At 32.7% G+C, this 26,685-nt stretch overlaps 2 protein-coding genes and 2 long non-coding RNA genes across 6 annotated transcripts; 1 reads left to right on the forward strand and 3 right to left on the reverse strand.

Annotated features, from left to right (window-relative positions):
- Positions 1 to 1,386: 1,386 nt before the first annotated feature.
- Positions 1,387 to 5,340, reverse strand: LOC142611711 (uncharacterized). Of its 3 annotated transcripts, none has more exons than XR_012840092.1 (4): positions 5,101 to 5,340; positions 3,843 to 4,008; positions 2,795 to 2,858; positions 1,387 to 1,692 (listed from the first exon to the last, which is right to left on the reverse strand). It is a non-coding gene; the product is annotated as an uncharacterized LOC142611711 (long non-coding RNA). The 3 variants fall into 3 exon arrangements; XR_012840091.1 differs by lacking the exon at positions 1,387 to 1,692 and adding an exon at positions 1,740 to 1,926; XR_012840093.1 differs by lacking the exon at positions 1,387 to 1,692 and adding an exon at positions 1,740 to 1,941.
- Positions 5,341 to 7,364: 2,024 nt separating this feature from the next.
- On the reverse strand, positions 7,365 to 11,605 carry LOC142612681 (uncharacterized). Its single transcript, XR_012840170.1, has 3 exons — positions 10,828 to 11,605; positions 10,605 to 10,755; positions 7,365 to 7,951 (listed from the first exon to the last, which is right to left on the reverse strand). It is a non-coding gene; the product is annotated as an uncharacterized LOC142612681 (long non-coding RNA).
- Positions 11,606 to 12,135: 530 nt separating this feature from the next.
- LOC142612682 (uncharacterized) lies at positions 12,136 to 15,023 on the reverse strand. The gene is made up of 4 exons (XM_075784814.1): positions 14,867 to 15,023; positions 13,980 to 14,139; positions 13,694 to 13,768; positions 12,136 to 12,565 (listed from the first exon to the last, which is right to left on the reverse strand). The coding sequence occupies exons 2-4, from the start codon at positions 14,130 to 14,132 to the stop codon at positions 12,404 to 12,406; spliced, it is 390 nt and encodes a 129-aa protein (XP_075640929.1). The 5' UTR covers positions 14,133 to 14,139; positions 14,867 to 15,023; the 3' UTR covers positions 12,136 to 12,403.
- Positions 15,024 to 18,999: 3,976 nt separating this feature from the next.
- LOC142614116 (nitrogen regulatory protein P-II homolog) lies at positions 19,000 to 23,954 on the forward strand. The gene is made up of 8 exons (XM_075786663.1): positions 19,000 to 19,350; positions 19,472 to 19,517; positions 19,733 to 19,760; positions 21,350 to 21,437; positions 21,810 to 21,877; positions 22,046 to 22,115; positions 23,577 to 23,612; positions 23,706 to 23,954. Exons 1-8 carry the CDS (start codon positions 19,140 to 19,142, stop codon positions 23,768 to 23,770), a joined length of 612 nt encoding a protein of 203 aa, XP_075642778.1. The 5' UTR covers positions 19,000 to 19,139; the 3' UTR covers positions 23,771 to 23,954.
- Positions 23,955 to 26,685: the final 2,731 nt, after the last annotated feature.

The raw sequence follows: 26,685 nt of genomic DNA on the forward strand, positions 1-26,685 counted from the left end.
AGCGTCGTTCTCCAAGCCCCTAAAGGGGAGCTTCCTATACTTACGACCCAGTAGGTCACCCTCTTCGCAAGAGGAAGTTTTGCTGGGGGGCGACCACGACCTTGAACTATAACTACTTCCTGGGATTCCCCAAAGGAAGGATTAGATGGGGGTGAAGCACGCCTTTGTCTAACGCAGCGTAGCTTCTTCTTGAGGTGGTTTATCTCCCTCTGCATGGGTGGCACTGCCTCCGCCGCGGGTATGACTCGCGCCAAGATATACAATGTGAACGCTTCCCTCTCGATCCATCCGGCATTCAAGACGTTCGAAAAGATCCTCAGGTTGCGATCCCTGAGATTCTGCATGGTGTGAGTTTAAGCCTGCCATGGTGTTCCAATTCCTTCAACACTAGATTCCCACAGACGGCGCCAATTGTAAGCGCATAATTGCACCTGGACCCAAAGATAGACGTGGGCTCAGGCCCAATGAGCCTTAAATAATAAAATTTGTAGAGTGTGAATTTGAAATCTAGTTTAAGGGTATTGGAAACTTGATAAGCAAGCTAGAATGCCACAATCTTTGCAAATGATAAACAAATATGACAAGAGACCCTCCTCGGACGTAAGCCGAGAACAATTTATATATTGCTTCTCCTATATGCCAAAAATTACAGTTCTTAGTTCTTTTTTCTTGCTCACTGATGGATCTCCCTTTTCCTTTTTTCCTTCCCTCCTTAAATATTCTTTTTCTTCCCACTTACATCCACGTGTCTCACAAATCTTATCCTTCTCTGCCTCCCCCTTCCACCACCTTCTTAAAAGTCTTTGACTAGTAGCAGGAAAGTTCAATTCCACTGTTCAGGGGTCATTTCCCCATTAATGCGGCCAGAGAGGTAGGTTCAGGGTCTTTAATGTGGAGGTAGCAGCCTTTTTCTCAGATATTTATATCACGTCATTCCCTCTAGAAGGTACTTGGATCCCCCTCTTACCCAATAGTTTTTCCAAAACTCAGCCTTTAGTCTTCTTGGCAAATCCCTAGGTGTTGACCAGGCCCATCCGAGGAGACATTCATCCTCAGACGGTTCCTCGGATGTCTGTAGTGTAAGCTGACTCATGAGTTTAGGGGCCCAATGACAAAAACAAACTAGTACCAATTGACCAAGCTCACGACCCATTTATTTACTTTATAAATCATACCCCCCATAATTATTATTATTACTAGCGTTTAACCCGCACAATGCGCGGGATCATTTTATGAATTAGAAAACAATCAACTTAATATATTATACTTAATGTGATGGTAAAATATGGAAGGGGGTGGATGGTTAGTTGTTTAGATAATGATGCTAATGAGACTTTTTTCATTGCCATTAGCGTTGAAGTACTTAAAGATACGCTCATAGGTACCTTTTGCATTTAATAAAATTCTTATTTTTTTCAATAGAGGCTCACCAAAATAGGAAGTGACACAATTTTTTATTCAGGGCCTTTTACAAAGCAACAATTTGGTATAAAAATGTGCAATATATATGCACTGCCAAGGAAGCTAAAAACGCAATATATATACACACTACCATAAGTGCAAAGCAAACTAACTACGCAAGATTAATTTTTTGAGCATGGTTTTAGGATGCACAGATCCTGCCGTCCAAATAATCTCTGCCACAGCAATGATCTTGGTTATCAGCTACGGCTATTCAATCCATTCCGCATTCTCCAAAATGAAACAAAAATGAACTCAATTCAAAACAGAACAAACAATGAAACAATAAAATAAAAACTCAACTTTGAGGCTCTGTTTAATTTAAACCAATTTCAATCTGAATTTTAATCCATATCAATCAAAGAAAATTGAAATATGAAAAAGACCAAATCTATAAACGTAGTTGATGCAATGCCTTGTCATATAATGCCTTTCAAATCAACTTTCTTGTAGCTTCATGCAGATCTGAAACACACAGAACTAAAATAGCCTTAATTTTGATGGGTCAAATAATTTGGTTAAGAATTAGAACACAATCACTTCTTTAACAAATAAGGGCAAAAGATCACATCACTGTGAATAAAGTATTATTCTTCTAAATTTGTGAATTAATTAATTGGTGGCATGCATGTTATGACATAGGCAAATAGTTCCCATGATTTAGAATTCTTAAGCAAATCTAATATCCCCAAAAAGCATATATTAATCTCCAAAAGACATAAGCATAGCATTTACCAAGTTGGATAACTACATTAATAGACAAAAATTTTCCCAAAGCCAAAGCTTATCTACCCAAAAAAAAAACAGTGAAACGTGGATGGAAACACAAAATAACGGAAACACAATAAATAGAAAAACACATTCATGAAGGGTAAAGCCACAACCACCATCACTACCAACAACAACCCATTACCTTAAATTCACACACAACCAAATCCACAAATGCATTTCAGAAAAAAATCATCAGCTACATATTCACACCATCACTCCCCCAAAACACAAAAATAATCCACCAAATAACAACCTGATTTCTAGAAACTGAAATAAAAACAAACCTAGATGCACAAATGAATAAGTAACACTAACAAATTATATATACTTGCACTGAGGTTTCTAATGCTCGGCAACCTCCACATACTATGCCATTAATAAACTTTCTTTTTTCTCTATTTTACAAACACAAAACCAAATACTTTGGTTGCATCCATTATCTCTAACTTTCTTTTAGCATTTACTTCATCTATAGTTCGCATAGATATCTCAACCATGTTGCCACAATCCATTAAAAAAACATTATTAATCATGTAAAATTTTAATGAAGTAAATATATTACCTTGTAAAGAGGTACATAATAGTCGCATATCTAACTTTAGAAGATCTATACATTGCTACAGATTCTGCAATTTTAAAGCACAATCTATATTAGTAGGAAATTATATAAATTTAAACTAAATTAACCAATTTTTTTAGAGAGAAAAAGAGAGAGGGAACATGTGATACTAATGAATTTTCCAAGTACTTAATGGGACCATATCAGTTGCTATCATCTAGGTTCTTGACACTTATAACTGCAGAATCAATCAAGACTTTTGGTTGTTACATTTTTAAAAAGTGTAAGTGTTTGTTTGTAGATTCCAGCCACTGTTGCAAGAGTACTCTTAACTGATAAATTAGGAAAACAACTTTTATTGGTAAATATGGAAAAGGATAAATTTCTAAGGCAATAATTTACATCATCAATTAATTGTTAATGAAGTTACGATATGTGCTTCAGTTGCTTCCTTTTAGGCCTGTCATTCTTGTTTCAGGTTTCTCCCAAATCCAAATTTTCTATATCCTTATTTTTCAACTCTTTTCAATTCTAACATTTATGAAATCACCCAACAGGAAAAACTCAAAGATTTGTGTAAAATCAAGTCTTAATAGTCATAAATTTACAATCAATACTGTGGCATCCAAATAAAACCCATGATGATAAAACTTCAATTGTTCATTACATACTAAAAACATATTAAAAAAAAATCAAAACAACATTGTAGTGTTAGAAGTCCTAACTACTAACTTGAAGTAAAAGAAGAGGACTGTTTCCATCAATTCTGTTTTCTCTAATTGACATTGGTAAAATAGAGAATTTGAGTACTTGAATCAGTAGACAACTTCCACAGTAAAATAATATAATTTAAATATAAATCCTGAGCTATTTAATATAATATATAAAGCCATAGTCAGTTCGTTTAGCAAGTACCACTTTCTACCATGAGTAATAAAAGTGCATTCTCATCATTCCTTCTAATAATTAATATATATATGCTTTTTCGAAAATGAAGGAAAGTCAATGAAAGAAAAGATTCCCCTCATTTTCTTTCATTCCAAGAACTTACAGGTGGTTCTTAAGGAGGGAAATTCTTCTAATTCTCGGCCTGAAAGATTTGCTTTAGATGTTTCTAGTGCCTGCCTTTGGATTTGCTTGAAACAAAGGTGGGTTGGCAACACTAATTCTACTTTCACCACTTCTATCTCCTTCAATTTCATGGAAACTGGATATCACTGAAAACAGTGGCTTTTGTGAGAAATATACAATTTTAAGAAAACCCCAACACGATCGAAATTAATTAAGAAAACCACAACACATTCCAAATTAATTAAGAGAATGCAACACTTTGTACAAAAACCTCGACACAGTCCATTACAGAAACAAAAAAACCAATAATTAAAGATGTATAAGATAACCAAAAAGAAAAACTAAAATAAAATTTTGAAAGAAAGCTTATTTGATCCAAAAGATATCTTTAAGATTTTCTATTTTGAACACTTTAGGGTGAATCTTTTTTAGTAATTTCTCTAATCTATAAAAAAAATAAGACAATGTTTTAAATAATTTTTAATGCATTTAAGGCCGATTGACAACCATAATCAAACACATTCAAGGCAATTCATCAAATAACAAAACACCCAACACTTGCTATTTAATTAGTACATGTTGTTGCTTATAATAGTATAAAGATAAATTTTAATCAAGAGCCAAGCTAGTTAGCGCAATTAAGTCTTCAAGTTTCTTCAAAAACAAATCATGAACTTATGAAAATTATTTTATAAAAAAATGCAAATTAGAAAATTTCAAAACTACGGTGCTTCCTGGCTTCTCTTCAAACTTGTTTTTGCCAAAAATCTTCAGTTGGGCTTTAGCATTTTCTGTTAAAAATCCACTTCGTTCTTCAAAAATTTCTTCTAATGCAATGTGCTCCTATCAAACCAAAGTATTTCAAAGATTTGAAAAATTAAAAACAGAACTTTACAGGTAACTATTTCGGCAATCTGACTGTGTGTGAAGACTCTGATTTTTCTCTCTACTTTAAAATCTCAAATCTCTAAGTCATTATTCTAAAAGCCCCAAATTTTTCCTATTTGATACTGAAACAGTTTTTAACAGCAACTGCGGTTCTACCTTTCAACAGAAACTGCCATAGAATGGTTGCAGACCAAGAATAAAAAGTAAAAAGAAAGAAAAGAAAAACCAAAGATCGATTCAAATCTGATTTTTCAAAAAACTTTAAAAAATTTGAGGAATACAATAATATAGAGAGCAAGAAACAAATACGTGAATCTTGAATTGGAAAAAGATTGAATTAAAGAACAAACCTGTAGCCTGGATTGAAGGGATTGAATATTCTTGAAGAAAAAGATTAGGGTTCGTGAGAAGAGAGAGAGAGAGTTTGGGGATATTGGAAGAGACTATACGGATCTTCTTCATCTTGATTGGTGTCTGATTTGGGTTTCAGTTTTTGATCTCCCGATCTCTCTCTCCTTCTCCGTTCTCAGCATCGCAAATTTTTTTTGGGAGTATTGTAAGCCCTTTCAATTGTATTTTAACCGATCAGTTTTCCTTTTATACAAAAGGTTTTTAAGCGGTGTTATAGCTTTGCTAAACAATACAATGTATAGCTTTTTAATTGCAGACGTGGCAGGGTCTAAAAAGCCAACCATTATAACGTGCGGTTGTACTTTTTAAAAGCTGTATATGTGTCAGAATTTTAAATAGGTAGTTATCCTATTTGTCAGCGCGCTCTTAAATGTAGGAATTAATTTTCTCTCAGCTTTGTCTATTATATATACTAGCTTATAGCCCGTGCAAATGCACGGGATTTTTATAATTGTGCTAGTTGTTTGTTTATAGCATCATCAAAAGTACACTTCTTTTTTTATATAACATCATCAAAAGTAAATAATACTCCATCATAATAATATATATTAACATAATTTGAATAACGGGAATAAAATTAAAGTCAAATAGGTTAGCCCTTTGTTTATGGATTTCATGCTTTCTTTGTTAAAAATCTTTATGGGTCTAATGTTGTAAGCAACCAAGCCATTGAGGATCTTTTTGCATGCCTAGACATATCAAAAGATTCAAAACAAAATGTTAATGTTAAATTGATTTCAAATGAAGATCACATACAATATTAATAAGTTGAAGAAGAATGAATGATATTCTACACATTCCCATAGGCAGCTCTCATACCTACATAATACTCAACAAAGACTAAAACTTAATTAAAAATTCCAAAAGAAGAAGAAGCTGCTTCTTTTTATTTCTCCCCAAATCTTATAATTTTGTGGTTCTATTAGGCAAAGTTAGAAAACCTAAGAATGAAAATGTATAACACAAAATGAGGAAATTAGCAGAGATAGAAAAAAAAAATTATAGCAACTAAACTAATTTATGAAATTTACAAATGACAAATTTCTCGAATGAGACCAAATAGAAATTCTCCATCAAATGAATAATACCCTTCATTCTTCCTCACACCTACACTAAAATTAGAGTCCAGAAGCAAATCATGACCGGGCATGACTTTATTTTGTTTTCAAAAGCCTTAAAATTTGTCCTTTTTTTGGAGATAAAGGGTAGAAATTTATTTAATGAATATGCAAAACATTACATGTGTAAACAAAATAGGGGGTCCGGACCTCTGACCCTCTGCTAATAGCAACAATTATACATAAGAACAACAACTTCTGCCTAGCAAAAAAAACTGAACACTACCTAAATCAAACAGCAACTCTTGCCTAGACAAGAACTGAACACTATTTACAGCAAAGAGAGAAACTGATCCACTCCTAATAGCATAACAATTATGCAGAAAATAACAACTTCTGCAGAAACATAAAACAATACATCCAAAACCTTTAAAACAAAACAGGACAATCTGCTACAAAAACAAAACAATTACTTCATGTGTGTACTTCCCTACTATGAGAGATTACAAAAAAAACTACAAAAAAAAAAAAAAAAGAATCTGACTTTATGCAACTTAAAATTACATGACAATTTCAAATAGCAAATCTGCCATTCCTAAGAACCACAATGAATCACACCGAACTAAAACTTGCAAGGCAATTTCAAATACCAATCCACCATTCCTAGGTACCGCAATGAATTAAACCATGAGATTAGAGAAAATTTTACAACCAAAAAGTTTAAAAGAGAAAAATGGCTACAGGTTTATGAAATAGAAAGTCAGGAAAATATTAGTCATATAATAATGCATAATTAATAGTACATTAGAATCTCAAATTCCAAAACCAAACCAATATATAACCCTTAAAAGGAACATTGAATCCAACCTTTTAATCACAAAAGAAAAAAGAAAAAGCTATAATGAATAATCAAGCCACAACATATAAACAAAACAAAATTCCACCTACAACAAATAAAATGCATACTCAATGGTAGATGGGAATCTCAAATTCTAAAACCAAACCAATTCATAAGTCATTACCCATAAAAATGACATCGAATCTTAATCTTGGCCCTAAATTTCAATTGCAAAACACAAAAAAAAAAAAAAAAAAAAAAAAGCTCACAATCCCCAATAAGCTGCAATGATACAGAGAAAATCTATTAACAACCCATTATTATGTAATCATCTATTCATAAAATTAATAAATAAAAGTAAATCATCTATAAGTACTCAAATCCAAAACACTAAGATACACAATAAAAACAATCATACCTTATTCTTTTGAAGGTAATCGATTTTTCTCTTATATTTCTCTCTTGTGTAATCATATATTTTTTTTGTTTTATTTTAATAATCTATAGGAAGTGAATCATATGATTCACAGTATTTAGTATTGTGGAATTGACTAATCTGTGTCTTATTTACATTAAATGTATCACTTTTTGAAACCACTCAATCTAAAATTTTATGCTCAATGTTGCTCGATTTGCTTTGCTGGGTGGTTTTATTTCCTTCCTCTGCGTTTGTAAATACAGGACTTCGAGTCCATTTCCTTTTGTAACCTCTCTCAAGCCCATAGATATTACAACCAAGTAGCCTAAAGCCAGAACTGTTTTTGTCAGTCCTGCTTAAACTGTGAAGCTTTCCCTCCAAAAAGTAGCTAATGTGGAGATTCTGCATCTAGGAACTTGCAAGATGGAAAAGCACATGGAACCTGATTCCACATAACACAATCAATCAGCTTTGACCTGAGGAAGAAAAAACAAATGATAAGAGAAAGATTGGAGGGAGAAATAAAAAGTTATCACAATGAACCAATTGCAAATTATCTACCACCTCAAGCATCAGTGCTGCATAATGAAATATTGCAGATATGATTTTTTTTTTTTTATTATCCCCAAAACAAATTCCAAATTTTCATTAAAGCAGAAGAGCCCAACAATGTGACATACATCATCCAAAATATGAAGCCTATCAAACTCTAAAATGCATACTATAAGCCAATTAACAATGTGACTATTACTAGACCAGACCACCTTTCAAACCCATGAAAAACCAGAATAAAAGGCTCCCAATCAAACAGACCAAGGGTACATACAAAAAAATGTACATAACTCTATAGTGGAGGAGATGCCACTAAGAAAGTCCTCACAAATTTCGTACACAATCATAAATTAATCCCGCTTTTATCTTAACAAAAAATACTCCAATGCTAAATAACAAAATGATACCAAAAAGTATAAAAATATACATTAATATAAAAACAAAACTAATGCTTATTCCAGTAGAAAAGCCTTAAAAAATGGACTCAATACCAGTGGGGGAGGGGGAATACTACCAATAAAATTTTAGACTTTATCCCTAGTAACATACCAACCCCTTTTATCAGCAACATTTTCAAACCAAACTTTCACATAATGTGATTCAGAATCATCCAAAAGTGGAGGTAATCCATAGCATCAAAAGAAGGATTAATGAAAAAAAAAATCAGATTTGTTAATATGATGGACCCAACTTACAAAAGCCAGCAATCTTGAAGAAACAATCCAGCTATATTTACAATAGAATTTCCCAGAAAATCAATTTATTTTTACTTCTAATTGAAGAAACAATCCAACTTTATTTACAATGTAATTTTCTAAAAAAATTCATGGCAATATGTACAAATAAGATGACATAAAATAACTTAACAATACATTTAGTTTACTCTTCTTAAATAAAATAAAAAATACAAAACTTTAAATACAAAACAAAAGGGATTGAACCCACATAGGGTAACATGAGAATTGTAGAGAGCAAATGGCAGAAAAGCAAAAGCAACACAGAGTAATGCAACTAAACAGAAACGCAGTGCAGAGCAACCCCAATGAAACCGAACAGCACACAGAGTCAAAGCAAGAGTAATAGCAAAATCGAAAACAAAAGCCAACACACTATATCGTTTACCCAACGTCGATATAATTCTGGCCAAAACCCATTTAGCAAATACAACATAGTGTCTCCCTAATGAAACTTAGTCCTTGAAACTTCATCCATCTCAATCGCCAATTTGTTGGCATGCCAAAAATAGTGTATACCACCGATACTCAAGACATTGTGAATGCCAACCTAAACCTTGTAAATGATTTAAGAGGCAGAATCTTGGGAATGGAAAACAGGTGGTGGTTGGGGATGTTGGAGATGCAGAGGAAGGGTCTAAGGAGAGATTTATGAGGTTTTGAAGGGTTTATTTAAGAGTTGGGCAATGAAGAAGAAATAGAAGACGGATTGGAGGGTTTTGGGCTGCGTTGTTTCAGATAGAAGAAATAGAAGATGGGCACTAATGGTTTTGGGCTGCATTGTTTTAGATTTTGCGTTGTGATTGTTTTTAAATGGTTTTTTCCTACATGGCAGCATCTCCTAAATTGCAGGTATAGAATAACTAATATTTTGTATATCAATTATAGTTATACTATCTAAAGAACAATAATTCCTACAACGTTTATTTATTTATTTACAATATAACCAAGGACAGTATAACGGAAAAAACTTAGTTTAAAAGTAAATAAATTTTAAAATTAAAAAGAATCTTCTAAAACAACATAAACAATGTTCAGACATGTGGATAAGGGGTATTTAATCCAAACCTAATCCACAATGTATATTGTTTGTTCTTAGATGGGAAATATTGGCATGAAAATCTACAAAATCACCTCCGCAAAAACAGAAAATGAGAGTATTTAAAATGAATGGTTATGCAGTAATCATTCTTATTCAGTTTAGATGGATAAGAATTTTAAATGCAGTCTGCCTCCTACTTTAAGTCTATAAAAATTACAAAATCATAAGACTCACCAAGAAGTGGAGAATAACAGTAAACCCATTGGAAACCACTACAATAACTACCATATACTATAACATCAGAATTTTCTTTTTCTCAAATTTTAAAGGGCTTGCTTGAGTTGATCATTTTGATTTACTGAGAAATTAATCAATCCCTTCAGGCAACAAAAATTTGTCATAAGTAGCATAGTTGGTCTAGAATACTGCAAGATATATTGGTAAACAGCCTATTGGGAAGATTTTAGGGATAACCACTCAGGTAGCACCATAAGCCAGAGAACCATATCAGGGAGGAACCAAAACTTTATCATAACAAAACCAAATAATTTTATTCCCCTCTCAATTAATTAAAATAAAATCTAAGATTTCTAAATTAAAATTTATTTTCTTTCCCTCATTTTCTCAAAACCCAATATACGAAAACCCCATGACAGGGTCATATTTATTTCCTAATAAACGAAAACCCCATCACAACCAATGAAAAACCATATCTAAAAACTCAAAACTTTTAATTGTCACACACTTTCTCAACACCCAAACAGAAAACAAACACACACACAGAGATAGAGAGAGCAATACCTTAGTAGAATCATCGAACACTTTCTGAAGAAGAACTTCATAATTTGAGGGCAACTTCAATTCCCAAAATCAGAGCCACGCAATCCTCTGGTAAATCACCCAAATTGGGAGAAAATAGAAGAGAAACAGGTGTGAATTGTCAAAGAAGGATCTGCGAATAGTTTTATACAATTTAAAACGGAAATTGAATTAAAAAAAAAAAAAAAAAAAAAAGCATGCCTACCTTCTAAAATGTCTGTTGTTGCAGAGAAGGAATGGGATAGCGTCTGAATCGACTGTTGCGCTTCCTTTTGGATTTTCTTTTTTCCTCCGTTTGTTGGTTTGGAATGGAACATGCAAGCAATAAGACACGAAACAAAAAAAAAGAAACGTTTGATGAGAGGAAGATTATGTTTGTTGGTTGGAAAACACTGTTATGATCTGCCTGTATATGGAGTTTTAGAGAAAAGATGGAGGTCAGAGTCAGTCTGAACTTTTGATAGGGAAATATGGCGTTTGGGTTTTTGGGTGTGTGTTTGTTTTTTATAAGCGTGTTTGTGTTTTTATATGACTCTCCCAAAACGATGTACCGTACGGTTGTTTTAAAGAATAAATTGTAGACGTGGCAGGGTTAAAAATCCAACCATTATACCGTACGGCTTTTAAAAAAAAATTGTATACGTGTCTGAATTTTAAATAGGCAGTTATCCTATTTGTCAACACGCCCTTAAATGTAGGAATTAATTTTCTCTCAGCTTCGTCTATTATATATATATAGATATAGATATAGATATAGATATAGATTATTATTATTATTATTATTATTATTATTATTATTATTATAAATAAATAAATAAATAAACACTGTCCAAACCCAAGTCCAACCCATTCCATGTGGGTTAGACTGCGTTAGATTTTTTTTAACCCGTCATAGTAGGTTAAGTTGAAAAAAATTCATCAACTCGACCCATACATACCTCTATTTTTGATTGTCTGTTAACTGTCCATTGATCAATATTGACCAATATATCATTTTTTTTTTTTTTTTTTTTTTTTTGCCTGGATTCTGAATTTATGGCTTGTTTATCCGAGTGAGACTCCCAAAATTGACCAAAAAATAGAAAATATTTTCCTATTTAGGGATCTATTGTTCTTGATGAAAATTTATATTCATATAATTATTTGAAATTATTAGAAATAGTAATGGAAATATGGTACAAAGATTCAGATTATGATATGAAAAGTCAAGAAACATGAAAGCATGTCGCACAATATTGGAACTTTGGGTCCAATTTAAATAAAATCATTCATGGATTATACATATGAAAAAATATTTTTTTGTTGATAATTTGATAGTATAATGGGGTTAAGGGGAATTGAACCATAAATTGAATTACAAAAATCTTAGCAGTATGTACATCAACTGATTGCAACTTTTTTTTTTTAAAAAAACTTAGTTGCAACCTTAGTTGCCGCCTGTTCCATACTACGCTTAAAAGATGGCAGTTATCAGTTTTTTTTTTTTTTTTTTTTGATAATCAACAGTGAAGGCTTTATTGACAACAAATCAGAATTGCAACTGAAATAGATGGGGTTGCTGGGAGACAATAACATCTTAAAAAACAGAGGGAGCAGTCATTAGATTTACGAATTACAACAACATAGTTTTGAATCATCAACCTTTTAGAAAGGAAGTGGGGGAGTATATTGTTGGGTTATTACAAGTAATACATTAAAGTTGCAACATTATTCTCCCTCCCACCACACCCAAAAAAAAAGTGAAATGACCAAAGAAATCGAAGCCACTTACTTATAACTGCTTAATCCAGCAAACTACATTTGAAACGGCCATCTAATATAGACAGCTTCTCTGCTTTTGTGACTGCATTTAAGGGGAGGGGACTGAAACTACGAGATGGACCATAGAAATGAGGGTAGCTATTGGCACCGTCCACAACTTCATATACCAATCCATCATCAAACTACAACAAAATCCACATCAAAAAGGCCACCAAACATAATCAGACATTGGGATTAGACTTTACACACACAAACACACACACACCAAAAAAGAAAAAAGAAAAAAAAAAACCAACCAATTAAGGGACCCTTTAGCTTTATTACGTCGATAATTAAGCAATTCAAACAATGGATCACATTAGCTATCATATACATTACATGGACATCATCAATTAGTTAAGTTCTAGAACATGTTCTTGCTCAATATTCCATCCTTCAATTTAGTGAATTTAAGATTTTAGATCACTTCTCCCTGATTCTATAAACTCTATATTTGGCCCTCACTATAAGTTGGCACCTGGAACCTCCAAGTTGCAGTAACTTACTAATGAATAGGCTTCTAAGGTGCATCTACAACAAGGATACTTAGTTCCCGGGATATAGATAAACATGTTCTTTAGTAGCCTAAATACATGTCTCCTTCAAGCATATAAGCATGATTATAACTCAGATTACTTCAAGTTTTTTAACTAAAGTCTAAAACAATAAAACTTCATTAAGAAAGCTATCTAGAACCACAATCCTTTCAAGTTGGTGCCTTTCAGACACAGCCCAATCCCTTTAACCAGTTTAAATGATCTTGTACAGAGAATGCAGAGGATAAATGAGAAACAAACAGAAACATTCAACAGGTTAAATGTAATACATATAAAGCCTGTGGGAAAAACGATTGATACATTACATCTCATGCTTGGCTAATCATTGTATTAGAATAATGATTAAATAATTAAATTCATCATTTCCTAGCAGGTTAAACTTTTGGGAGAATTGATAATTTAATATGATATCATAGCAAGTGGTCCTGAATCCATACCCTGTTTCCACTCTACTTCCCGTTTAAAAAGTTAAAAATCTCACGTGTTGAGCCACACTTATTAATGAGGAGTCTGAGTCCATGTGTGAAGGGTAGTATAAAAATAACAATTAAGTGATTAAATTCACAATTTCTTAATAGTTTAAACTTTAAGACAATTGATAATTTATTATATAGCTCTTACTTTTTACACTTCTTATTGTTTGTCACCCAATAACATTATCTATACATCACTCAAATTCTCTGAAGCAACACATTTTCAGTTATATATGCATACCTTCTTAGCATCGATTTGAAGCAAGTACAAATCCACCTTAGTGTTCAGGAAAAAGTTCTGTAATGTTGCCTGAACCTGCAGATAAATCACTACATGGAATCGGTTTCAGCCGCAAAGCAAAATAGCATTAGTTAAATGTAACAGCAAATTAACCACCAGGATTCTTGCAAATGAACCAACTGGGGATTGATTAAAGAATCTTTCTTTCACTCCGCTCTGATTCTCTCCAATAAACGAAATGAAGCCCTTTCTAGGAAAAGAATATTAGTGGATGGTGTAAGAAAACCTGATGGAGATTACTCAGATGAATGAAACCAGAAGACTTGTCAAGTTCTCCACCAAAGACGGATCCATTTTTTTGCAACTCTTCCCACTCATTAGCGGTACTGATCCTGTACACAAACTCTTCTGCTTTGCTCACCCCATCTTCTGAAGCCATTAGAATGCTACAGATAGTAATTGGGGAGACCAGTTTAATAATCTTTTTGAAGCCATACAAATTCTACCCCTTTCATTCTCTTTTATAATATGAAATATCAAAGAATGCATTTTGACACATCCCCAAAACATTCTAAATTCAACTCAGGGAAAAAAAACAAGGAACCAAATTCCAGTTTAATTTGATGATAATGCCAATAAGCTCTAGCTCAAATGAAACCTTGTAAGACTCAACACCCACCAGGTGCTTGTGTAACTTATCAATAAGAAAAGTTCAATTTGATAATAATATACAAAATCAAATTTGAAATATTGTGACTACTAAGCATAAAAGGGCTTTCTAACTTGTGTTGAATACAAAATAGAAACACTAGGAATAGTTGCTAACCTCAATTGCTCCATGAATATGTTGTACCAAATAACAAATAAAAAGGTCTACTGTAAACTGTGATGGCCGAAGCTAAGCAGATTCTCTCTCTCTCTCTCTCTCCCGTTTTTTTCAACCCAAATGATAGAAAAGCCCAAATTCCAACAAGCCCAATTCCTCAAAAACGTTCTAAAATTTAATCTGAAACACATTTTTGCATGGATTCAACGTCAATCAAGTACCAGTTATAGAATTTCAATTCGTCTAATTAGAACATACAGTACATATACTCCTATCTTAGTTGCACGTATCACATTGATATTGAAGTATAGGGAGGACGTTAAAGAGAGGGAGGGAGAGAAGAGAACCTGATGGATGGAGATTGGTGATATGGGATGAACTATGAATCCTGTTTTCTCTGCCACTTTTGTTAACACCAACTCTTTTGGGGGCTTCACTGTTCACCCTCTAGCCTTTTTGTCATCTATTTTTAGGAATGGTGAATGGTGAATGGTGAACGCAGATTGGGATTGGGCCAATTTATGGTCCACGGCTATCAGCCTGGCGTGTTTGTTTTCTTTTATTTATTTATTCACTTTTTATCATAACTTATTTGGCGCGTTTGGTACAGAGTATTTATATTATACTTGCATCTAGACTTTTTTAAAATGTGATGTCTTACCCTCTAAATGCCTTAAAATATAACTATTTTTTTATTGATTTATTCGTAAGAATCTTAAAAGGGTTATTTATTTTTCTCATACTATCCTTAGATTTATAAACCCAATATCAACTTTTTAATCTTCCTCTAAATAGATAATAACAAACAAAATATAAATTAAGACAAATTCATTAAAACTATAGTTTAACATTTCAAAATGACATGTATAATACAAAAATAATTATTTAATTCTTGTTCTTTATGAAAATCACAACATTATGTTTTGTTAATAAAAATAAATATTTTATTTTATTTTAGCAAATAACCAATCCCAAATAAGAGATATAAATATTTTATTTTATTTTAGAATTTATATTGTTGTGGTGGGAAGAGATAAAAATAAAGGAATAGATATTGATAATTTGTTTTATGTTTTATTTTTATTTTTTTATAAGTATGTTTTATCTCTATTGGTAAAATGATAAGTGAAAAATAGTAAAATTGTCAATCTATAACAAATGTAATTTTTTTAAGCATGGGAGTTTGAATATCCACATATTGCAAAGGGAGTCCACATACCTAAAAGAAAGGGGTACGTGGGAATCTAGATACCCTTAGCATCTGATTTTCTTTTGTGATTTGCAACAAAACAAAGGAATCTTTCAACATTTCTGAAAATTCTAAAATATTATCCCGTACCAAACGCCACCTAAAATATATTGTTATAATTATGAGTGTTATCCTTAATATTTACTCTATTTAAAATTCAATAAATTAAATATTTATTCTAGTTACTTTATGAGTTATTGTAATTCATGAAGAGGTTAAATTCATCCTTTTTGTCTCAACAAAAGAAAGTCACTATTTTTTGTCCCTTTAAAATAACATTGTCAAACTCTAGAGTCTTGTGAAATTTAATGGTATTATTTACTCTCCTTCCTTAAGAAAATCACAGTTTAAATTCCTTATTATACATTTAAAAAAATATTTGAACAAACTAAATTTTGACACATCTCCAATCTATTAAATACATTAGGCACTAAAAAGTTAAAACTTTAAATTTGTTACGAACTAAAATATATATTTTTAATTTATCATATATTAATCAATCACTTTAAAACTCAAGATCTAAATTCGATTGTAGGATAAAGTTTTACAATACTTACCAATCATGTATTTTGGGTTTTTATGATTGATTGGAAAAGGAAGAAACTCAACTTTTTTTAATTTATGAGGTATTTAATAAAATATATATATATATATATATATATATATATATATATATATATATATAACATGAAGAATGAAATTTTGTACTTAATACTCAAATTTATAATGAATATATATGTGTGTGTGTGTGTAGAGAGATAGAGAGAGAGAGCTACACCTAATGTAATTTTAAGTAGTGTTAGACCACTTAATTTTTTTATTGGATGCAAATTTTGATAAATCGATCGTTGGATTACAATTATTTCCACTGTCTTTGCTTGTAAAATTTCAAGATAATCAAATATTGATAACTATCTAATCTATAAAATGTATAAATTTTAAGTTTTTTTTAAAAGAAAAAATGCGTAAAAAATGAATTTATGAATTGAATAGCACGAAATTTAGCATGTACGTAGAGAATAGGTTGGCAACAACTTAGATTTGATCATTGCACTTTCAATTGAGCGATTAATTCCTTAGACTTTTGTGAGAAATCATATCTTTTGTTAGTTTTTTTTTTTTTTGTTATTAATCATATGATGTGTAAATAATTTTATTGCATCATCAATAAGTTTGAATATTATTATTATTATTATTATTATTATTATTATTATTTGTAAACTAGGTTCTATAATTTAAAGGTGTATATTGTTAGAAGTTATTTAAATTTTTATCATGAAATTAGTTATGGTAATAGGTTGGGTCAAGTAGGAATGACAACGGGTCGTGTTTGGGGTGGGTTTTTTTATGCCCAAATCCAACTCACGGGTCCTCCCCCATTACCCGAACCCGGCCCGTTTAATAAACTGGTTTTTTTAACCCCAAACCTGCCTCGTGGGCCTCGCCCAGCCACTTCTGGGCCTAATCTAAAGCCGTGGCCCAATCCAACCGAATCTTTTTAAAAAAATAAAATTGATTTTACATCAAGAAATCACAACCACAGAAACAAAAACACAAATCACAAACCCAAACATAGATTGAAATAGAAACACAAATCAGCTTGTTTTTTTTTTGCTCTTCTTTGTTAATAGAAAATTTTTCACTCATCAAAAAGAAAGAAAAAAAAAAAACACAAATCACAAACCCAAACATAAATAGAAACACAAATCAGTTTTTTTTTTTTTTTTTTTGCTTTTCTTTGTTAATACAAATTTTTCACTCATCGAAAAAAAAAAAAACACACACACACACACACAAATCACAATTAGAAACATAATCCCGTCCTTCGATCATTTTATCTCTCTCTAATCTAACAATCTCGTGCTCCGATCTAACAATCCCATGCTCCTCCATGACAAACAGCAACCACCATGTGATGAGAGTGAGGGTGAGGCTGAGTCGGTGAGTGAGTGAGAGTGAGGGTGACTGGGTGAGGGGTGACTGAGAGAAAACAAGAGTGAGAGTGAGAAAGGTAAGGGACGGCGAGGCGGAGTGAAACTGTGGAGCTGAACAAGGCCGAGAGGGGAGTGTTTGAGAGTGAGAAAGAGTAGCTAGCAGTGAGAGCTTAAGAGAGAGAGAGAGAGAGATAGGGCAACTAAAAGGTGAGGGTTAGGTTTAGAAAATGAAATTTGAAAGGAAATAGAGTATTTATACTAGGGTTTTAATTTTTTTTTAATATTATATATGTATACGGGTCAGGTTCAAGTCGAGTATTCTTAAAACCCAAACCTAACCCAAACTAGCTTCGGGTTTGATTTTTAAAATCCAAACCCGACCCTATTGTTCAATGGGTCGGGTTGTATTTGTCATCCCTAGGGTCAAGGTTGAATCATAATTCATAAGTGTCCTAATATCTCTCCAAGGTAGGAGCGAAGGTAAGTTGGGGGCGGAATGAGTTTGAGATATTTTACCATCTTTAATTTTTATGGTTTCAACATTAATAAGATAAAAAAATAAAAACAAAAACTAACTGTTAGAGGGCTAAGAGAAAAACAATGATCATATATATATATATATATATATATATATATATATTTATACACACTCAATAGGGCATACAAGACGAGGCATTTTTTCATTCATACATGAAAGACTCCCTTGGTTTTTTTTTTTTTTTCAACATTAACAATCTTACGTATACAACATATTTTTTCACAATTTTTAATTGTTTATTTTTACAATATATGAGATAATAGATTGTGATTAATGCAACATTATTTTCACATGAGATCACAATTAGCATCAATTTTATTGTATATTAATGATAATGTATCACCTTAATAATTATAAAAGAAAGAAAAAGTTATAAAATTGATTGTTTCGGCATTATGCATGAAACCAATATTTTTCTTTTATAGAAGAGGGAAAATAAATCAACAATACTTGCTAGAACAACAATAAATAACTTACCATATGGTAAATTATGAGTAAAATAGGAATATATTCATCACATTTTTTTCATGTCTTATTTATTTATTTAGAGAGTTTTAATTTATGACGTCCGCTCTTAATAATAGCTTTTTATTATGTCAAATCTCTTATACAATTATCAAAAATTTTACCAATTGAATTAATTAGAACCTAATATTTTTTATGTCTTAGTTGAGTTGAGATAAAAGTGATGTAATTTGCAAGTAGCATTTAAAAAAAAAAAAAAAAAAAATTTAAATCCAAGCGTCGTCCTGTCCAAGTGCCCATGCGTCATTTCAAAGCCGAGCCGAAACCCACTTTTCGGTGCTAAATAAAAACGCATAGCGGTAAGTTCGAGGTAGGAAAGGAACTTCTTCTGTTACCTGGTGAGACCGGACCTTCTCCACTCTCCACCAACTCCCATGGCTACAATGGCGAAACCAGGTGGTGGAGCCCTTAGTCTTGGTCCCTTCCACACCCATACCCACCTCAAAGACCTCACTCTCTTTGACTTCTCTGCCCGCCCCAACTTTACACACTCCCACTTCTCTCATCACCTCAATGTCACTGTTAAGCACTCAAGGAAACCCTCAATTCTTCCCGTTATCAGAGCCCAGAACCAGACCTCTCCTGGTACTACTCTCTCTCCCATTTTTCTCAGATAATATTAATGGGTTTTCGATCAAAATGTTAATGTTACTCTGTGTCGATCATTTTTGTTGCTGTTGATTTTCTTGCTTTGCTTGCCTTTTAGGTTATGTCCCGGACTCCAAATTTTACAAAGTGGAAGCTATTTTGAGGTGCGTATAGTTCTCACCTTGCTTTGTTCACTATGCTTTTTTTTTCCTTGTTAGATTATTTTTTAAAGCGCGTGTGTGTTATGACATTGTTTTGTAAGATTTATTATATATTATGGGTTTTGTTTTGTTAATATTGAAATGAGCTTATTGAGTTTGAATTTGTCTAACTGTGTTTTCATTATCTTTGTTTCGCTGCTGAATTTGGGATGAAACAGGCCCTGGCGAGTCCCGCAGGTTTCTTCGGTAAGGCTTAATGAAACGTGACCATGACTTTGTGTAATTACAGATAGATTTTTTTTTTTTTTGTTTTTGGTTTCTGAAAGAAAATTTTCAAAATTATGCAATTATAGTATCTAGCATTAGTTGCAAAATTGAATAGTTTAAGATAAGTTTAGCCTCTCTAAGTGGTAATTAAAATCACTCTTTTATCAGATTTCTGTCAACTTCTTAAATACGCATCAATAGCATTTCCATTTGTGAAATATTTTTACTGTCATGAAATGATCAATCCAATTTAGTTGAGATACGCAAACATATTCTAGCCCACGAAATCTAACGTAGTGAGTTAGTGGTGTTTTGTGTTAATGACATTGTGTTAAAGTAGTTTGCAAGCTACAAGAATTACATGTAAAAGGCGAGAGTAGGGTCCACTGGACACAGTGGCTACAAGATGTCTCTATAACACCATGAGATGAATAGAGAAGGAAGTTATAGATTGATTTGGAGCAGGAAGAGAATTTATGGATAAATTTTTAGTTAAGACATATTTCATCTCGTGTAGAGCCCTCATTTATTGACCCTATGAATTATGTGGTCATATACTAGAATGTTTTGTCCCTGCATGTCAAAAGAACCAACCACAGGCTGTTCTATCAGTCCTTTTGTAACTATTGTCATGATTATAAAGTTGTAGGCCAAGTTATATCCTTCCTCCAGTGCCATTTCCTTAGAGCGGAGCCAAGATCCCCGCTGCTCTTCCAGAGCTCATGCTGTTCTCAGGGTTTTTAATGCCATTCTTTGTTACTGCAATTTATAGCAGCTACAAGATGCTCCCAATAGGTTCTACACAATTGGTTTAGTTTGCTTGAAATAATTACCACCACCTGGACCGCTAAAAATGACACAGCAATTTATCATTAAAACATTTAGGGCTATAACCTACAAACTACTTCCCTTGGGAACTGCATTCTACTTTACTCAGAAAAAATCGAGATTTCCCCAAAAGTTTTGTCAGCCTAACAAACTAGAACGTTGGTAACACTGTACCATGAAAAATTCTGTCTGATCCCTATTCTGTAATGGAAATAGTTTGTCCATTCTCAAAGTTGTGTAAAAGTTCCACAATAGTGACCTCACATGAAACTCTTGAAAATTTCTGTTGCCTGTTATTGCAACACGTAACATTTATTTGTGAGAGGTTGAATGAGGCGGCGGTCACAAATAGACAAGAATTATTTGGTAGTCAACTATGACATCCATTCATGGTAGTTATTTCAACGGTAAGTAAAGGACCCTATAAGTGACTTCCGCATGTGGCTATATACATCTTATATTCATAAATAAAACCTTATCTTAAAGCTATTGCTATATAATGATTTCTTTGGCTTCCGTTTGGCAATACCTTTTCAAACTATTTCAAACTATCATTTATACTTTAATGCAAAAGTTGCATAAAGGCACATGCCTTCACTGCTGTACACAATCACAGCTTTAGCCAACATTCTGCTTTACATTTTTCTCTAATTATTAAAATTCTCTAAAACATGATTATGATGAAGCTAATTAATTAAATGATGTGGAACTAATGTTCGCTACTTTTCTGAAAAATAAAGGCTCTACTGAAAATGGGAATTCGAGGTGTTACGGTATCTGATGTTCGGGGCTTTGGTGCTCAAGGTGGTTCAACAGAAAGGCAGGGTGGTAAGTTTGTTGGTTCATTATGGCTAGAAATAAATTTACCTAGTAGATTAGTTAATTTGATTTATCTCTTATGAAAGAAATTCCTTTTGCATGATTGTATCCCCTCCTATTCACAATGCTCACTTCCAATCTATCAGATTTAAAACACTTATGGCTCATTGACTGAACAACTATACTTTGATATGGATCTTTCCTTTATTATTTTCTTTGTTGGGTGTCTTTGATATTGCCTATTTTGGCATTGAAGAAAGAACTCTTTTGGTTGGTTTCATACTTTCACTTGCCTTTTTTATCTGCTCTTTCTCATATGGTTGTTGATTTGGCCTTCTTCTTTTTCTTCTTTTTTTAATGTTCTTGTTTATCGCCCTGTAGGCTCTGAATTTTCTGAAGACAAGTTTGTTGCTAAAATTAAAATGGAGATTGTTGTGAGCAAAGATCAGGTATGAAGAGCCAAAAAGTGGTATTTTTTGTTTGAACTAGAAACTGAACTTCTATTTCCCTAGCGTGAAGCTATGTGGCACATTTCTGCTCATTAAATGGAAAAATGTCATGGTATATTTTGTCACTATAATTTTACTAGTTAATACCTGCATATTATCCTCTCTTAGGTTGAAGCAGTAATAGACAAGATAATCAGGGAGGCAAGGACTGGAGAGATTGGTGATGGAAAAATTTTCTGTAAGATTGCAAATTTCTTAGTCAATTCTGATGAGTAGACTTTAACTCCTTTAAGCCTTTTTGTTGAACTTTAAAGCTAATACATAACACTGAGTGTATAAGCAGGTTAATGGAAAATTAGGCCAGAGTTGGTTTATATGCATCTTTATTTTTTGTATCTTGGTGGATGTTTTATGTAAGGTTCCATTTGGATTGAGGATTTAAAATCAAGGGATTTGAAGAACAATTGTTAGTATAAATTACTTAATATGATTTTACAACACATGATAGATTTTAGCCTTGAGGATTTTGTTTCAACAAAAATACCTGTAAGTTTTATGGATTTGAAAACATCTTATACAGTTACGCCCAATAATTTCAAATGCACATATTAATAATGCAAATCCATCCATCAATAGAAAAATCTCCCCTTTCTGGCCTTTCATACTTTATTCAAGTCGCTTGACCTAATAGTTGAAATCCAAGTCCCTCTCTTCAAATACACAAGTGCAGATGAACCAATAAATTATTTTAGGGATTTACTTGTTTCTATATTTGTCCTTTATACTATGTCTTCATAATATAGTACACTGCCTCGACTTATCAAAAAAAAAAATATAGTACACTGCCTCTGTTTGGTTTTGGGGACAGCCAGATTTATAAAAATTTTCTTTTTCAGGTAAACTATATTTTTCAAATGAATGAAAGTTGCATTTTCTTAGGGACATGGAACACATCTCATGTTAGTTTTTCCCTTAATCTGAAGCCTTACAGCTACAATGATTGGGGAAAGAAAACTCACATGCACAGTTGCAAATAAAAGTTCTTTTATTCAGAAACCCATAGCCTTTATGGCTTGCTTAGGATTCTGCATTTCTTTCTGGGCACATCTTCACAACAACCTGAAGCAATGCTACTTTTTTCATACTGCACTGGCTACAAGTAAACTAGGAGTGGATATCTAAAAATGTGCTACTCTGGAACGTACTTAAGAAATTCATGTCATCCACTCAAATATAATGCTAGGTGAAACATCTTTTCTTCAAGCAGTAAAGTTCCTACATATGCTTTATTGAAAGTCAGTTGGCTAATTAGCGATGTAGTTAAACTTTAATATGTATACTTATCAGACTATATAACTGCATTAGTATTTATCACATCATGTGGAACATTTCATACAAATTACTTCACCAAAGTCTAACAAAAGTGACCTGTATTTGAAGTTCAGGGTGGTAGATTAGCCAAGTTGGTTGGGGCTGGCCACTTAGAAAGTAAAAACCACAAATCAGGCTGGCCATTTTGAAAGAAAACCCAGATACTTGAAATTGGGTCTTCCATTATAACCAAGTTATTTGTTGCTTGCGTAATTTAATCATAGCTACAGTTAATTTTGAAACAAATCAGTTTGTGGATTCTATTAGTAATTAGTTTGCTTCAGCTTTTTTAAATCAAACCTGTAATGCATTTTCATTGATTGTGCAGTGGTTCCTGTCTCAGACGTTATAAGAGTTCGCACTGGTGAGTGATCAAAACTTTGTGATACTTTATCATTTCCTTATTTGTATTACCATGCAGAAGGTATCCAAGTAATCTTTGATATCTGATTTTCAGGGGAACGTGGAGAGCAGGCAGAGAGGATGGCAGGAGGGCGAGCTGACACGTCCGTTCCTGCATGACCTGTGAGAGTTTAAATGAGCAGTGTCGGCCTAGCGACTAAGCCTCTTTACCGCAACCTGCTTTAAACATTCCCAAATCCAATTCTGTCCATTCTCCTTGAGAGCTAAAAATATACTCTTGTTTGTTAACTGTTCTCTTGTGAAGAGTAGAAATAAAAGGAAAGAATAGTATCATTGCTCCTCCCTTTCTGATGGCCTTCCAAGTATCATTGCAGGTGTATACTTTTTACTAGAAGCAGGTAGCCACACTTCTTCATCCTCACCTCCCCAACTGAAATATCAATCAATTTTTGTTTGAATTTGGACTAACTCCTTTGATCTAGCACTCCTACAAAGAGGACCAACAGGGTGCCAAGAGTCATCCCAAGTGGAAATAAGCTTTACCATTCCCCACCCTCATATCTCATCAATTGCCTACATTCAGTCCTCAGTTGAAGTATTTTGCTCCCAACTCCAAGAACACTCAACAGGCATAGAAATTTCCCATAAAAATCTCTCTCTCAATGTAGAGTTGAGTCCAAGCAAAACCCAAATTAAACCCACACTAGCAAAAAGACTGCAAACAAATCATATCAGCTGTTTTATTCCACTCAGGCTACCTTAACATGAGCCTAACTACCCTCCTGTTTTGGAAAGGTGAGCTCATTCTAAAATCAACTTTCATTTGGAATTGTTGCCTTTATAAAGATCTAAACTAAGGAGAAAGTAAGAAGGAATAATCAAGCAGTGGTTATAGTTAATCTCAATGGATTACTTCCAATCATGCTTGAAATAATTTGATTAAGAATCACCCAAAAAAAAAAAAAGGTTAACTCAAAGATAGATTTATAATCAATTTGTTAGAAGTTAGAGGCTAAGCTATATAAAATTATAAATTACATGATTGGAAAACTATAAAATTATTTAGGCCAAGATTAGAATGTTGTAAGCGCACAAGTGCACCTGACCCAAAAACAAACGTAGGCTTAGGCCCAATGAGTCTTAAACAATGAAATTTGTAGAGTGTGGATTTGAAATCTAGTTTAGGGGTGTTGGAGATTGGATAGACAGGCCCAAGTATTACAGTATTTGCAAATAATAAGTAATTATAACAAAGGAACCTCCTCGGACGTGAGCCGATGACAATTTCTATATTATTTCTCTTTCTTCTTTCAAGGTTACGGTTCTCTTTTTCTTTTTTTTTTCTCTTGAAGCCTTTAAATAATAGCCAGGAGGTTCAATTCTACTGTTCAGGGTTCACTTCCCCATTATTGCGGCCAGGGAGGTAGGTGCAGGGTCTTTAATGTGGAGGTAGCAGCTTTTTTCCTGAGATATTTCTCTCACATCGGTGTGTCTAGAGGGTACAGAGATCTCCCTCTTAACCAACAGTCTTTCCAGAACTCCGCCTTGATCTTTTTGGCGAATCTCCAAGTCATCACGGGTCTGTCCGAGGAGAGATTCTTCCTCGGATGAATCCTCGGACCCTCGGCCTGTGAGCCGACTCGCAGTCCTAAAGGCCTTTAATCAAAAACAAACTGGTCCTTCTTGATAGAGCCCAAAGGCCCAAATACCTGCTCAGGTCTTTTTACTCCCCACAAACGTGTTAGTCATTTCCAATGGTTTCCTATTCCAGACAGTAGGGGCAGAGGTATGTCGCCCCCCTCCCCCCCCCCCCCCCAAATTTTGAAAGTTTTTTAAATATATATACAATTATTTTAATGTTTTTAAAATTTAATCTATAAAAATAAGAGTTGGCCCCCCAAATATTAGAATCAGTCCAATAATGCTCTAAAAAAAATAATTGGTATAATAGTTATAAATATATAACTTTATTTTTTGCAATTCTATTTTTTATTGTAAAATATGCTTTTATATCTGTTAAATATTTGATAAAATTTGGTATCAAACATGTTTGAATCTATCTTTTTCAACTCGTTATGTGGCGATTAACAACTCATTAACTCTTAAGAAAAAAATTTGTTACTAAAACTATACATGAAATTTGTCTTTAGTTGTCACATAATAGGTAGAGCAAGGTAGTTTTAAATATGTTTGGAACCTAACTTATTCTTCCATGTTTTGAATCATTCATGTTTTGAAAATTTCATTAATTCAATTGAAAGATTTTTTACTTACTTTAGTTTAAAATTTAATAATTGTATTTAATATGAAAGTTTTTAAGAATTTCACTATAAAAATGGAAAAAGTAGATTTTATTTTATGAAAGATCGCCATAAAAAATAATTTTAATTGAAAATACTAAGTATTTTTTTTTATGGTGTGTATACGTGTATATATATAACTTATTAAATAAAAAAAGTGTGTGTATATATATATGTGTGTGTGTATATAATCAAAAAGTGTGGGTGTATGTATATATATGTGTGTGGGGAGGTTATCTTGATAAATATATTAGCATCGTAACTTAATTTTTCCAAACAAAAATTTCTAGCAGTGACATCAGTCATTCTCCTCCCAAATAGAGCCTCCTTTCAAATTCCAACCATGCACTGTGCAGGCAAAGGGCGTCATAAGAATCATTAATAAGTCATAACAACACATTGCCGACGAGATCAAGTCATCACTACTTTCTAAAAAAAAAAAAAAAAAGATAACGTAATTACTAAATAATAATAACCAATGGTATGAAAACTTTTTATAAAAAAAAACACCAAAAGTGATTTTTTTTTTTTTTTTTTTTTGAAATGGGACTGAAATAAAAATATTCTTCATTCAATTTGATGCAAGTTTGATTATTGTCTCATAAAATTTCACTTTGTCTCTCTAAGTTTTGTGGCTTAATTAATTGGCACTTTCTAATCTTTCCAATGCATTTGAGTTTTAAATTTCTCCTCCCATTGTAACCATATAAAAAACACCCCTCATTAATTAATTATAAATAAAGTATCTTGTAAAATTGAACACCTTTTGTTTTT

The sequence above is a fragment of the Castanea sativa genome, chromosome 10 (genome assembly GCF_040712315.1).
Source record: "Castanea sativa cultivar Marrone di Chiusa Pesio chromosome 10, ASM4071231v1".
In the NCBI taxonomy this organism is placed as follows: Eukaryota; Viridiplantae; Streptophyta; class Magnoliopsida; order Fagales; family Fagaceae; genus Castanea; species Castanea sativa.